The sequence below is a fragment of the Macaca thibetana genome, chromosome 7 (assembly GCF_024542745.1).
Source record: "Macaca thibetana thibetana isolate TM-01 chromosome 7, ASM2454274v1, whole genome shotgun sequence".
Taxonomy (NCBI): domain Eukaryota; kingdom Metazoa; phylum Chordata; class Mammalia; order Primates; family Cercopithecidae; genus Macaca; species Macaca thibetana.
The window spans coordinates 138,883,111-138,898,649 of record NC_065584.1 but is presented as its reverse complement, the minus strand read 5'-3'; the positions used below and the strand labels follow the sequence as shown (position 1 = coordinate 138,898,649).

The 15,539-nt window shown below is 35.2% G+C and overlaps 1 protein-coding gene across 3 annotated transcripts in view; it reads right to left on the bottom strand.

Annotated features, from left to right (window-relative positions):
- UNC13C (unc-13 homolog C) overlaps window positions 1–15,539 on the bottom strand; it is a 753,954-nt gene that overhangs the window by 77,073 nt on the left and 661,342 nt on the right. For all 3 annotated transcript variants that reach the window (XM_050799780.1, XM_050799781.1, XM_050799779.1), the window contains 2 exons: window positions 6,241–6,364; window positions 3,425–3,481 (listed from right to left, as the gene is read on the bottom strand). In XM_050799780.1, the coding sequence (XP_050655737.1) occupies window positions 3,425–3,481; window positions 6,241–6,364 (181 nt within the window). The remainder of the gene's footprint in view (window positions 1–3,424; window positions 3,482–6,240; window positions 6,365–15,539) is intronic.

Here is a 15,539-nt window from a genome sequence, read left to right as displayed (position 1 = left end):
CTTCCAGAAGACAACAATCTATCTATGTCTGGCTCATTCTTTCAGCTTTTCAGTATCTATTTTGGCAGTTGTTATCTGCTAGGCACTCAGTAAATATTTGGTAATTGGATTGTACTTCCTTCAGTGTGTGTCACAGGATTTTTTATGCCTCAATAGAATCATTGTCTTTGGATATTGCTAACAACATAGTGTAATGCTTCATGGATCCATGATATATATTTATACATCTTACTGCATCTTTCTCTGATACATGGATTTCAAGTTAATCATATTAGTTCATTTCACAGTTTTTAAATAGCAATATTATATACCCATTGAGACTCAAAGAGTAATAGAAATGTTTGCTGAATTATAGGGTAAAATGCTTTCAGACAAGTAATTAAAACTATTTTCTATTAAATACATTTATCTGACTTTATCAGTCTTGACTGGTTTAACAATGTGGTCACATTACTTTTTAACAGATGCTAATAAGTGATATATGCTGGTGCTATAGAAATATAATTCTTACTAGAAATAATTTTTTAGGATTTAGCAACAGATCATTCAAGTAAGGGGATCTCTGAAAGAGGTCAGCAATGAGTTATTGCCCAAGTAAAAAGTATGCAGTAAACTCAGAGTCTCAGGTGTATTTTCATCAATTGGTTTTTATATTATATCACCAGTTCCTGAAGGTTTATGCATATTTTCTTTTATGTCAAATAAATCTGATTATATGAAATACTGTCAGGCAAATATATACATTATATATATAGCATATATAATATGTATTATATAATACACATTATAAATGTTTTCTGTAATATATATTATACATTATAATATGTATATATTATATATAATATATATTACATATTATATATTATAATATAATGTATATATTACACCTAATGAAGTCGCAGAGTATGAAATAATAGAAAATGTCAAATTGTTGAATAAATACATGTTTAATGAATTAATCCTAAATCATCGCCAAACACAGAAAACCAATTAGTTCCCCGCATTGTTCTACTTTTCTTGATCTTGTGTTCCTTTAGGCAGTTATCTATCAATGCTCCTAAATAGGAATTCTGAAATTTTCTATCAGTACAATTATTTCAAATAGCACCTTTTCAGCACATCAAATCTGCTTTCAAACTAATATATTAAAAATTTAAAGACCCGTGGTTTAACATTTTTTTTAAAATGGAAGTGACATTCTAATAAAATAAGAGGAAATAGTTTTATACAATTTGAAGTTCTTCATGCCAGCTGGAGTTTCAGGTTTTTGTATAATACTGTAGATTTATTGCTCTGTAATTCAAATAATAATAACTAAATGGACTGATAATTTAAAAATGAAAAACTCAAAAGCCAATAATGGAATATGATACAGAATGAAGTTATTTTTCTCATCATCAATAGATACAAAGACTATCTTTAGTCCTTCATATTATTTCAGTGTTGTTGAAATAATCCTGTTAGGTCATTGTATGTATAGTGTGCTTTTAGGTTATAGAATTAAAAAAGAAATCAGTGAATTGAAAAAATAATGGATCACAAAGCATGCTAAAGTGTTATGTTTTCTGTAGACCCTGATTTTTCCCACAGAGCATGTATATACTCTCTAGGGAACCAGCCTCTATCTCGATCAGAGTTCATAAGATTTGGATTGGGTTGACTGTACCCGAACCTCAGGGTGAACATGTGAGTTAAGCCAATTGGCACATGTCACTTCTCAGACCACAGTGACTGGTTTGGGAATGGTGATCATACTTCCTCAGAGCTACTAATATTCCAGGAGACTTTGCTATGATTCCCTGCACGAGATGGGTATTTTTCTCTACAAGATTTGAAGTTGAAAAGATGTGACATCAAAGGATGTGAGAGCAGAGACAACCAACTTACACACAGAAATGAAGGTCTGTTATGGCAATGTATCAAACAAAGAGAAGGGCAGAGTCGAGAGGTAGTGAGTATCTGGGTCCTGTGACATTGTTGGAATCCCTAATCAAGCAGTCACAGAAACCAGAGTTACCCCTGGACTGTGAAATTTCATGTAGCAGTAAATTCCCTGTTTGCTTATGTTTGGCTTTCCATCACTCGAAACTGAAACAGTTCTAGCCGATAGAACATTCAACTCAGGAAACTGAAGTCTGGGGAGATGGAGTGTGCTTACTAACATCACACAGATACTAGATGCATGGCCAGGGCCATTTCTTTTGCAATAAGACCTATGTTATTTCACCTTCATGGTTTTATGTGAGAAACTTCAGCAGTGTATAAATCCACTTTTCAAACTAGGCTCCAGAAATCCCAGAGAGGTAATAAAAAGGATAAAGAAAGGGATAGAGATCCAAGATCCAAAATAATAGTTTGGCAGTGACATCTACCTTTTATCTTTCCTTCCAACCATCAATAGCACTGAACACCTGTGAGGAACAACTTCAGGTGATAGCTATATCTTCCAGATGGATTATTGGTTTTAATTTTTGTGTTAGGAATGGGATAAGGTATATGATAAAATAGAATACTGAAATTATAAGGCACATATTTTACCTCAGTACATAATTATACATTTTGTTTTTTCCCTGTGCTGTACATATGAAACAATCCAATACTCAATGGCACCTAACTTTGAGCTACCAGCTGGGGGAAGAAATGAAGATCGCTCCCTCTGCAACTGGGAGATGACATATACTTTGCAGTTACCAAGCAAAGATAATGTATATGTTGTCTCATTTATACTCACAACAATCCTTGTAACTGTTATTATTATTATTATTTTTTTGCATTTTACAAGAGCCACATCTGAAGATTAGGGAGGTTAAATACTTTGGCCCATGTCACATAGTAGGAAGCAGTTAAGGAAGAATTTGAACCAAGGTTACCTGTGTCCAGAACTCATCTCTTAACTATATTCTAGTAGGGAGAAATGGAATAAAAATAGCATGTATTTTAGCCAGTCAAGTTCCTATGCTACAGGAACAGGGACTGAAGTTTCCTGTGAAAATCCAGAGTTTTGGGAATCTCAAATTAGGACTAAGCACAGGGTCATTTAGTCAGAACATCCCCCACTTGTAATGGGATTGAACATGTTGACAAGTTGTGTCTTCTTTGATGAATTTCATTTTCCCATACTACGTTTCTTGGTTTTAAGACTTCTCTAGGCTTCACTGGATTTCTATGCAGTGTTCCATTTTGTCTTTGTTCATACCAAGCCAGTTTAATATATGAAAGAAAATATGCTCTCTAATTTAATCCAGAAGCAATAATGCTCAATGCTGCAATACAAAGTTAAAAATTCCTAAAGCAGATTGTGAAATCACAGACATACATCTTCTTAATCCTGCCATAGTAGATACTATTACTAGGAGAGGATGCTTGCAGAACTGTAGTTAACTCACTACTTTCCATGAATGAGTAACTTCCTTATTTTTATTACCTTCAGTTTGGATAATTGTCCAAGATCTTTAGCTGCAATGAAAATCATCTGGGGTCCCTAGAAACAAAGAAAAAGTGAGAGAAGACGCAGTCTTAAGATATTCAGTATTAGTCACAATAGAAATGCAGTCAACAGAGAATTTCTTTATTTCCCTTATTAGAGTTATGGCTTATGCCAGATGTCCTTAATTGGTCTATTATAAAGATTGGGTCAAATATATCTAATGGTGCTGGCAGTATAACAGTCCTTATAGGTGTTCCACTTCTGAAAGTCTTAAGTTTAGGTTAAGGAATGGGTTGCTACTAATGTAGCCAGTTTAATGTAGTATATGGATTAAATCAGTGATCTTTAACTTTTATTCATTTATTTTTAGAAGAGGCAACTTCCTCATTCTACTCCCTGCAAAAATAAAGATGTGCAAAATCTGAAGATACGGGGCTAAAGAAGGTGGAACTGCACCTTCTAAAATGCTGTCCAATCTATTAGCGACCTACCCTCTTAACCCCTCCCTCAGCCAGAGGCTTTCTCTAGAACCCCAAGGCCCTGGGGAAATGAATTTGAAAAACACTGGAACAAACCATCCAATGCTTTACTAGAATGAAAAACTAGAGGCATGTCTGTTGGAATGTGTGACTGGAAAAGTACTAAATTTGGCCAAGTTCATTACAGCTTGAAATATTTTCACAGGAAGGAAAATTAGCTCTTCTGAACAAATGTTATCTAGTTATTTATTGTAGTGTGTATATTTATTGGAGAATTGAAGACTATACGTTTGAGAATAGCAACCGTGGTTAATTGTGCTCATATTTTGCCCCGTCACCTAGCACAGTGCCTAGTACATAATAGGAGCTCAAAGAATATTTATTTAATGAATGAATAAATGATATGCATTCATACTTGGATAACTCAATGCTAGAGAAATTTTAGGTGATGGTAAGCTTTCCTAGGGAAAACTTTATACAGAAAATGAAATGACATTTCTGTAACATAATATATGCATTCTTGAAAAAACCTCATATTCTACAGGATTGCACACTAAAAATAATAGGACTTATGGGAAAAACAGCAATGGGCAGAACAGTCCAAGCCCTTGCAATTCTGTTACTAAAGAACTATCAAAACCATAACTGCTACTTTGGGATATGGCTTAGATAGGTAACAGGGAACTCAGTGAAGCTAATGGTTGCCTTAAGGAACATTAACAATGCAAAATATCCTGGCCAACACGGTGAAACCCTGTCTCTACTAAAAATACAAAAAAATTAGCCAGGCGTGGTGGCGGGTGCCTGTAGTCCCAGCTACTTAGGAGGCTGAGGCAGGAGAATGTCATGAACCTGGGAGGCGGAGCTTGCAGTGAGCTGAGATCATGCCACTGCACTCCAGTCTGGGCGAAAGAGCGAGACCCTGTCTCTAAATAAATAAATAAATAAATAAATGCAAAATAAACAAAACAACAAGACAGCAGAGTTCAATAGTGGGCTGAGACAATGCTCATGCAAGTGGAGCTACCAGCAGAGGGGGAAGGTAGCCGGCCATTGTGACAGTCATGCAAGGGTCCGTTTTCCGGAGAGGGAGCCCATGTACAGTTACTCTCCTCTTTTTTCCTTTTTAAAACGGGTCTATGAAGTAGCCAAAGTGAGAGCTTTTGTTCTTTTTCTGCTGATGTTATAGTTTTTATATTATATTCTAGAGCCTCTGACCTAGGGAAATTTATATATAAACCAACCGAACTTCCAGATTATACTGATATTCCTCTATTGAACAGTTACTTGATTGCTAACTGGTGTTATGGAAATATATTATGTATTGAAGTAAAATGTGCGTGTGTGTGTGTGTGTGTGTGTGTGTATTTACAAATGTGACTTGGAACCTATATATATATAGGCTATAAAATCATTAAACCACACATTCATGGCATTAAGTGAAACTCAAAGTAATTTATATTTTATCACTCACTGTCTGGCAGTAAATCAACAAAAACATATGCATATTTGCATCTTGGAACACTTTATAAGAAAATGTTTTCTAGGCATATGCTTTCACTGGATAAACATGGACTGAGTGTGTATAACTAATGTATAATAATACATATTTTATTTCCATTTATACTTACTCATTATTTGCATCAATTTATCTTCCTCAGTCATGGAGAAAAAAATACATTACCCCATAACAGGTGCTTGTTAGTGTTATTTTTCCCTTGTTTGGCTCAGGATATGTGAACAGAGATACCTGGCTCTGTGTATTCACTTGACCACTGTCTAACTTTGCAGCCAATTGATCTTTCTGGTTCTTTTCCTTTTTGTTTGTGCAATACAATCGCATCCTTCAGATTCACTAAAAGGCACCTCCTCTATTAACCTCCAGGTGGGGAGGCAAGAGATGAAAGCATAATTGAAAGGTAAAAAAAAAAAAAAAAAAAATCCAAATAGCAGTGGTGTAACTATCTCCTTAAACTGTAAAATGTAAGAAAGAAGCACAGTGGATACATCGTATCTTAATTCTATTTTCTTGAGGTCAGTAAAATTAAATAAAAACTACATGTGTAAACCAGATAACACTATAAATAGAACTTTGATACATGTTTTAAGAGGTTAAGTTCTGACTGTCAAACAACACGAAGTTTGACTGCTATTGCCACTATTTAAAATGGACTGGATAGGAAACTATAATTTATATGATCATTGTTAAGAAACTGGATACCAAACACTTTTTCCCAAAAGGGATTTAATTAGTATTTCATCTGGATGAAAACCATTCACTTAAACCAAAAACAGATGGGTTAGTGGAAGCATAACTAAACTTTATATACTTACTGTTTGATCTGTCAGAGGAGGAAGAACGATTTGTTTTTCTATTTTATTGAGAACTAGCTTCCATAACTCTTTCAAAACTCGCTTTAGGACTGTTTTCTCACAGATTTTTGCTGAGAGACTTAATCTGAAAAAAAAATATATATATTCACTTTTAAATTTCATATCAAGGTATCAATTTAGGCCTTTACAATTTTCAAATGCTAAATTCAATTTACTAAATTATTATACAAAATGTATAATATCAAAAAACTATTTCATGATTCTGTTCATTAGATAATTCTCTATATTTGATAGAAAATGAAATCAGCATACTTCTTTTCTTATGTTGTTTTCTAAATCAACAGGCTTTGGAAAGAAAAATACCTTTTTTTTCCATTATACTTTAAATTCTGGGATACATGTGCAGAATGTGCAGGTTTGTTACCTAGGTATACATGTACCATGGTGGTTTGCTGCACCCATCAACTGGACATTTACATTAGGTATTTCTCTGAACGCTATCCCTCCCCCAGCCCTCCACCCTGCAACAGGTCCTGGTGTGTGGTGTTCCCCTCCCTGTGTCCATGGGTTCTCATTGTTCAACTCCCACGTATGAGTGAGAACATGCATTGTTTCGTTTTCTGTTCCTGTGTTAGTTTGCTGAGAATGATGGTTTCCAGCTTCATCCATGTCCCTGCAAAGGACATGAACTCATCCCTTTTCGTGGCTGCATAGTATTCCATGGTATATATGTGCCACATTTTCTTTACCCAGTCTATCATTAATGGGCATTTGGGTTCGTTCCACGTCTTTGCTATTGTGAATAGTGCTGCACTAAACAAACATGTGCATGTGTCTTTATAGTAGAATGATTTATAATCCCTTGGGTGTATACTCAGTAATCGGATTGCTGAGTCAAATGGTGTTTCTAGTTCTAGATCCTTGAGGAATTGCCACACTCTCTTTTAAAATGTTTGAACTAATTTACACTCCCACCAACAGTGTAAAAGCGTTCCTATTTCTCCACATCCTCTCCAGCATTCATGGTTTCCTGACTTTTAGTGATTGCCATTCTAGCTGGTGTGAGATGGTATCTCATTGTGGTTTTGATTTGATTTCTCTAATGACCAGTAATATGAGCTTTTTTTCATATGTTCGTTGGCCGCATAAATGTCTTCTTTTGAGAAGTGTCTGTTTATATCCTTTGTCCACTTTTTGATTTTTTGTTTGTTTTTTCTTGTAAATTTGTTTAAGTTCCTTGTAGATTCTGGATATTAGACCTTTGTCAGATGGATAGATTGCAAACTTTTCTCCCGTTCTGTAGGTTGCCTGTTTACTCTGATGATAGTTTCTTTTGCTGTGCAGAAGCTCTTTAGTTTAATTAGATTCCATTTGTCAATTTTGGCATTTGTTGCCATTGCTTTTTGTGTTTCAGTCATGAAGTGTTTGCCCATGCCTATGTCCTGAATGGTTTTTCGAAGGGAATGCTTCCAGCTTTTGCCCATTCAGTATGATACTGGCTGTGGGTCTGTCATAAATAGCTCTTATTATTTTGATATATGTTCCATCAATACCTATTTTATTGAGAGTTTTTAGCATGAAGGCGTGTTGAATTTTATCAAAGGCCTTTTCTGCATCTGTTGAGATAATCATGGGTTTTCTTCTAGGGATTTTCTGGTTTTAGGTCTTAGATTTAAATCCATCTTGAGTTAATTTTTGTATAAGGTATAAGGAAGGGGTTCACTTTCAGTTTTCTGCATATGGCTAGCCAGTTTTCCCAACGTTATTTATTAAGGAGGAAATTCTTTTCCCATTGCTTGTTTTTGTCAGGTTTGTCCAAGATCAGGTGGTTGTAGATGTGTGGCATTATTTCTGAAGCCACTGTTCTGTTCCATTGGTTTAGATACCTGTTTTGGTACCAGTACAATGCTGTTTTGGTTACTGTAGCCTTGTAATATAGTTTGAAGTCAGGTAGTGTGATGCCACCAGCTTTGTTCTTTTTGCTTAGGATTGTCTTGGCTATATGGGCTCTTTTTTTATTCCATATGAAATTTAAAGTAGTTTTTTCTAATTCTGTGAAGAAAGTCAAAGGTAGCTTGATGGGGATAGTATTGAATTGACAAATTACTTTAGGCACTATGGCCATTTTCATGATATTGATTCTTCCTATCCATGAACATGAAATTTATTTCCATTTGTTTGTGTCCTCTCTTATTTCCTTGAGCAGTGTTTTATAGTTCTCCTTGGAGAGGTCCTTCACTTCCCTTCTAAGTAGTATTCCTTGGTATTTTATTCTCTTTTGTAGCAATTGTGAATGGGAGTTCACTCATGATTTGGCTCTCTGTTGTCTGTTATTGGTGTATAGGAATGCTAGTGATTTTTGCACATTGATTTTGTATCCTGAGACTTTGCTCAAGTTGCTTATCAGCTTAAGGAGATTTTAGGCTGAGATAATGGGGTTTTCCAAATATACAATCATGTCATCTGCAAACAGAGACAATTTGACTTCCTCTCTTCCTATCCGAATATCCTTTATTTCTTTCTCTTGCATGATTGCCTTGGCCAGAACTTCCAATACTATGTTAAATAGGAGTGGTGAGAGAGGGCATCCTTGTCTTGTGCTGGTTTTCAAAGGGAATGCTTCCAGCTTTTGCCCATTCAGTATGGTATTGGCTGTGGGTTTGTCATAAATATCTCTTACTATTTTGAGATACATTCCATCAGTACCTATTTTATTGAGAGTTTTTAGCATGAAGCTGTGCTGAATTTTATCAAAGGCCTTTTCTGCATCCATTGAGATAACCATGTTTTTTTTTTTTTGTCACTGGTTCTGTTTATGTGATGTTTTACATTTATTGATTTGCGTATGTTGAACCAGCCTTGGATCCCAGGGTGAAGCTGACTTGATCATGGTAGATAAGCTTTTTGATGTGCTACTGGATTCGGTTTGCCAGTATTTTATTGAGGATTTTTGCATAAATCTTCATCAGGGATATTGGCCTGAAATTCTCTTTTTTTGTTCTGTCTCTGCCAGGTTTTGGTATCAGGATGATGCTGGCCTCAAAAAATGAGTTAAGGATGAGTCCCTCTTTTTCTATTGTTTGGAATAGTTTCAGAAGGAATAGCACCAGCTCCTCTTTGTACCTCTGGTAGAATTCAACTGTGAATCTGTCTGGTCCTGGGCTGTTTTTTGGTTGGTAGGTTATTAATTGCTGCCTCAGTTTCAGAACTTGTTATTGGTTTATTCAGGGATTTGACTTCTCCCTGGTTTAGCCTTGGGAGGGTGTATGTGTCCAGTGATTTATCCATTTGTTCTAAATTTTCTAGTTTATTTCTGTAGAGGTGTTTATAGTATTCTCTGATGGTAGTTTGTATTTCTGTGGGATCAGTGGTGATATCCCCTTTATCATTTTTTATTGTGTCTATTTGATTCTTCTCTCTTTTTTTCTTTATTAATCTGGCTAGCAGTCTATCTCTTTTGTTAATCTTTTCAAAAAACCAGCTCCTAGATTCATTGATTTTTTGAAGGGTTTTTCATGTCTCTATCTCCTTCAATTCTCCTCTAATCTTAGTTATTTCTTGTCTTCTCCTAGCTTTTGAATTTGTTTTCTCTTACTTCTCTAGTTCTTCTAATTTTGATGTTAGTGTGTTGATTTTAGATCTTTCCGTCTTTCTCCTGTGGGCATTTAGTGCTATAAATTTGCTGCTCAATGCTGCTTTAGCTGTGTCCCAGAGATTCTGGTATGTTGTGTTTTCATTAGTGAAGTATAAATAAAATCTTTTACAGACAAGCAAATGCTGAGAGATTTTGTCACCACCAGGCCTGCCTTACAAGAGCTCCTAAAGGAAGCACTAAATGTAGAAAGGAAAAGCTGGTACCAGCCACTGCAAAAACACCAAATTGTAAAGACCATCGACACTATGAAGAAACTGCATCAACTAACAGGCAAAATAACCAGGTAGCATCATAATGACAGGATCAAATTCACACATAACAATATTCATCTTAAATGTAAATGGGCTAAATACCCCAATTAAAAGACACAGATTGGTAAATTGGATAAAGAGTCAAGACCCATCAGTGTGCTGTATTCAGGAGACCCATCTCATGTGGTAAGACACACATAGGCTCAAAATAAAGGAATGTAGGAATATTTAGCAAACAAATGGAAAGAAAAAAAAAACACAGAGTTTGCAATCCTAGTCTCTGATAAAACAGACTTTAAACCAACAAAGATCAAAAGAGACAAAGAAGGGCATTACAAAATGGTAAAGGGATCAATGCAACAAGAAGAATCAACTATTCTAAATATATATGCACCCAATACAGGAGCACCCAGATTCATAAAGTTCTTAGAGACCTACTAAGAGACTTAAACTCCCACACCATAATAGTGGGAGACTTTAACACCCCACTGTCAATATTAGACAGACCAATGAGACAGAAAATTAACAAGGATATTCAGGACTTGAATTCAGCTCTGGACCAAGCAGACCTAATAGACTTCTACAGAACTCTCCACCCCATATCAACAGAATATACATTCTTCTCAGCACCACATCACACTTATTCTAAAATTGACCACATGATTGAAAGTAAAATACTCCTCAGCAAATGCAAAAGAACAGAAATCATAACGAAGAGTCTCTCAGACCACAGCACAATCAAATTAGAAATCAGGATTAAGAAACTCACTCAAAACCGCCCAAAGACATGGAAACTGAACAACCTGCTCCTGAATGACTCCTGGGTATATAACAAAATCAAGGCAGAAATAAATACGTTCTTTGAAACCAATGAAAAATAACTTTTAAAGCACACAAAGTAAAATATCTTTAAAGGCAAATGATCCCTTTTATTCATATTTAATACTTATTAAACCTAGAGCAATTTCTGATATTAGTCACCAAGGTTTGGCATGACAGTTGAGAAAAGGACAACAGAACCCATATTTTTAACCCATGTTACAGCAGCAGAAGGCAGACCTTCACCACAGGGAGTCACTCTCCCAAAGCACACCATTTTCACCCTCGCCCCAACATAGTATATGCCCATGTTCATGGTCTAGGAACACCAAGGAAATACATTTTCAGCACTACTGGGCACTGGACCAACATAACAACATAGGAAAGGTATATATAATTTCAATCAAGGATAAAAATTTACCAATTTTAATAGGTGTAAGGTATTCCTTACAAATTCTTCTCACGGTGACGTAATGATGTAACAGTATCTAGCATTTGTATAATACTTCTACAAGCTATTCTTTAGAAACTTCTTCTATATATGTTTCTCATTTACTATTATACCCATATTACAACTCAAAAACAGGCACAGAGAGGCTTGGGTACTTGTCCACGGAAGTGAAGCTAGTAAGTTAGATTCAAAGTTTGACTCTTTTCTTCTAAATCCAGCCTGTCTTCCAATGTCCCATACTGCCTCTGACGAATGTGCTTATGTAGGAAGTTGAGCCTGTATATGAAGACACAGTGCTGCGTAAATATCTATTAAATATACTATAATATAATAATACTATATTAAATATACTATGATATGACCCTGGCCTCTTTGAGTCTCTGAGTGAATTAAATCTGTTTCACAGAGAGCCAAAGATGGGCCATATACTTCAGGGCAGCCTCATTGACTCCCTATAATGCAACTCTGTATGCTTTTGGACTCAGAAATTATAACCTGGGCTCTAGTCATGATAGACAGATTTGGCTGTTTTAAATATTTAAAGATATACATAATTATATTTATATAATTACAATGGATAACATTGAAAGGTATGTGACATGTGAGAGGTACGTGGAGAGATTTTCAAGACACATTTTTGTGTTAAAGTATTTATCCTAACACTATGTATGTAAAAGCCCAATATATAAAAATATGTGAAAGCAAACTTCTCTGGATAAAGAGGAAGGTTGGGGACCCCTGAGGCATGTATGTGGAACTCCAGCTCCTGTAATTTGAAAACTGTTTTTCAAGGGTACCATTTCTAGCTTGCTGGTGAGTATTTGGCATGGACATAGGGTAGAAAGCAACAGATGTGTCATGGAAGAATAAAACAGGCTATCCACAGAGAAATTCCTGGTATGAGACACAATAACTCTGCCAATTTTGCTGCAGATGTACCGTTTCCACTTTCCAAAGATCCAAGTCTAAGAATTAATCTTGTGTTTATGGTCAGCTCACATACTTGGCATGCTGACTAATCCTGCTTAGACTGGAACTAAAAGAATAGGAATAAAATCATTGTCACGTGCGCAGCTCGTTGTAGGATTTTACTAGTTGAAAATGCAGCTTACACCTCAATTTGTGAAGTGGTGAGGTCTTGGTGGAGAGAGTGTAACATAAAGAAGTAAGATGTTTTATTTAGAGAGGCTGCACAGGACAAAAAGAGCTTATACATTTATAATATAACATGATTTCTAAGGGAATTTTCTCAAACCACCTTGAAGACTTTCAAGCCTCTATTGTTTATTTTAAATAATAGAAAATAAAGGTGAACGAGCAAATGCCTCTTTAATTCAGTCTGAATTAATCAACTTGATAATGTAAGCTGAAAAGCATATATTTCAGAACCTGAGCTATCTAGATTGGCTGAATACAAAACTAATTAATCAGACAATTTTCAAATGCCATGTGTACTGGCTGGCAATAAAGATTTCCTGTCATATAATGAATCGCATTTTCGTGAAAATTTACCTAGCTGTTTTCCCTCCCCTTGGAATGCCTGTCCCTCATTTGCATATATCAAAACCTTATCCACCTTTAAATACCCAAACCAAATCAATTTTTTATTCATTCTTTGAATGAGAAGTAAATATTGTACTCATTATCACTTTACATTTTATGTTTGTGTTCCTTTCTTATTTCTCCTCCTAATCTATTAGCCCCTTGAAAACACAATCAACATCTGGCTTTTAAGTATCTCCTCTATGCAGTGGCTTTTAAGTTATGCATTCTGAATTAGCCCTGAGGATTTCTGCAATTCTTCACGACATATTTCTTTCAAAATTTTAAAATATCTTTTACAAATACTTAAAGCTCATAGATTATTTCCTAATTTTATACATTATCTCTTTCCACCAATAATTAAATGATATGACACATATGGTGACATAATTGTCTACTTCTAATTATACTTTAGTAAGATGGAGTACAAATAAGAATCAAAATGTACTGAAAATAAGAGTCAACCCATTTTATCTATTAGCCCCATTTTATAGATGGTGAAATGGAGTCAAAGTCACTCAGCTAATAGTTGGAAGTAACAAGATTACTCAAAACTTTGTTATGTTCCACAACTTTGGTCACAGGACATAGAAAGCAAATAGTTTCTCTAATAATAAATAATACATCTCCAAACTACTGATTGGACTTCTGAAAAACAGAAGGCATTCCAGTGAGAGGTTGAAGCGAATTGGGATTGCCTGGGCCTGCTGTTCATCACCATCATATTCACAACCAATGCTCATGTATTTATAATGACCCATTTCTGTGTTGTCCATAGAAAAGAGTCATATGCTAAGATAAAAATGTCCAGAGAACGTATAGACAATTATGTTGTAAAAGTGAAAATCTACATTAACAAAGTAAAGAAATGAGGAAAAGTATTTCTCCTTCTCTCTCTCTTTTCTTTTTTACTTCTTCCCTTTTCTCTCTCCTTTCTTCTGCACATACTTCCCTACCTACATCCTATTATCTACTTATCTATATACCTATCTTCTAGATATTTCCCAACAGAGAACAAAACATAAGGCTTAATTTTCCTACTAAATATTGACATTAAATGGATAACAACATTAGACTTACTGATGTAGTAAGAAGGCAGCCAAAGGTAAATGGAATTAAAACAGAAGTCATAGTATACAGAAGAGATTCTTCCTATGAGTTATTTCTTTTTTATCCTTACCTATTTAAATATTTTATAATTATGACTGTGGGAAAGTTTAGATGGAAAGAAAAAGAAATGCACTAAATAAGTTTAATTACCTGGAAGAGTATCCAACTTTTTTTTTCCTTTCCAACTCTTATTTAAATTCAGAGGGCACATGTGCAAATTTATTACATGGGAAAACTGCATGCTTTGGGTATTTGGTGTACAGATTATTTCGTCACCCAGGTAACAAGTATAGTACTCAATAGGTAGTTTTTGATTCTCACCCTCCTCCCGCCCTCCACTCTTAAGTAGGCTCTAGTGTCTACTGTTCCCTATTTCGTGCCTATTTGTACTCAGTGTGTAGCTCTCACTTACAAGTGAGAACATGCAGTATTTGGTTTTCTGTTCCCGTGCTAGTTTGCATGGGATAGTGGCCTCCAGTTCCATGCATGTTGCTGCAAAGGTCGTGATCTCATTCATTTTTATGGCTGTGTAGTATTCCATGATATATATGTACCACATTTTCTTTATCCAGTCTCCCATTGATGGGCATTTAGGTTGATTCCTTGTCTTTGCTATTGTGAACAGTGCTGCAATGAACATATATATGCATGCATATGTCTTTATGGTAAAAAAATTTATATTCCTTGGATAGATGCCCAGTAATGGGATTGCTGCGTTGAATTGAGGTTCTGTTTTAAGTTCGTTGAAAACTCTCCAATCTGTTTTCCACTGTGGATGAATGAACATACATTCCTACAAGCAGTGTATAAGCATTCCCTTTTCTTCACAACCTCATCAGGATATGTTATTTTTTAACTTTTTACTAATAGTCATTCTGACCAGTGTGAGATGGTATCTCACTGTGGTTTTGATTTTCATTTCTCCAATGATTAGTGATGTTGAGCATTTTTCTTTATGCTTATTAGCTGCTTGTACGTCTTCTTTTGAGAAGTGTCTGCTCATATGCTTTGCTCATTTTAATTTTTTTTTTTTGCTTGTAAATTTATTTAAGCTCCTTATAGAGTCTGGATATCAGACCATTGTCAAATGCATAGTTTGCAGATATTTTCTCCTATTCTGTAAGATGTCTGTTTACTCTGACAATAGTTTCTTTTGCTGTGCAGTAGCTCTTTAATTAGTACTATTTTTCATTTTTAGTTTTTGTTGCAATTGCTTTTGGAATCTTCATCATAAAACTTTGCCAGGGCCTATGTCCAGAATGGGTTTTCCTAGGTTTCTTCTAGGGTTTTATAGTGTTAGGTTTTACATTTAAGTCTTTAATCCACCTTGAGTTGATTTTTATAGCAGTGAAAGGAAAGGGTCCACTTTTAATCTTCTGCATATGGCTAGCCAGTTATTCTAACACCATTTATTGACTAGGAAGTTCTTTCCCTTCCTGCTTGTTTTTGTTGACTTTGTTGAAGATCAGAT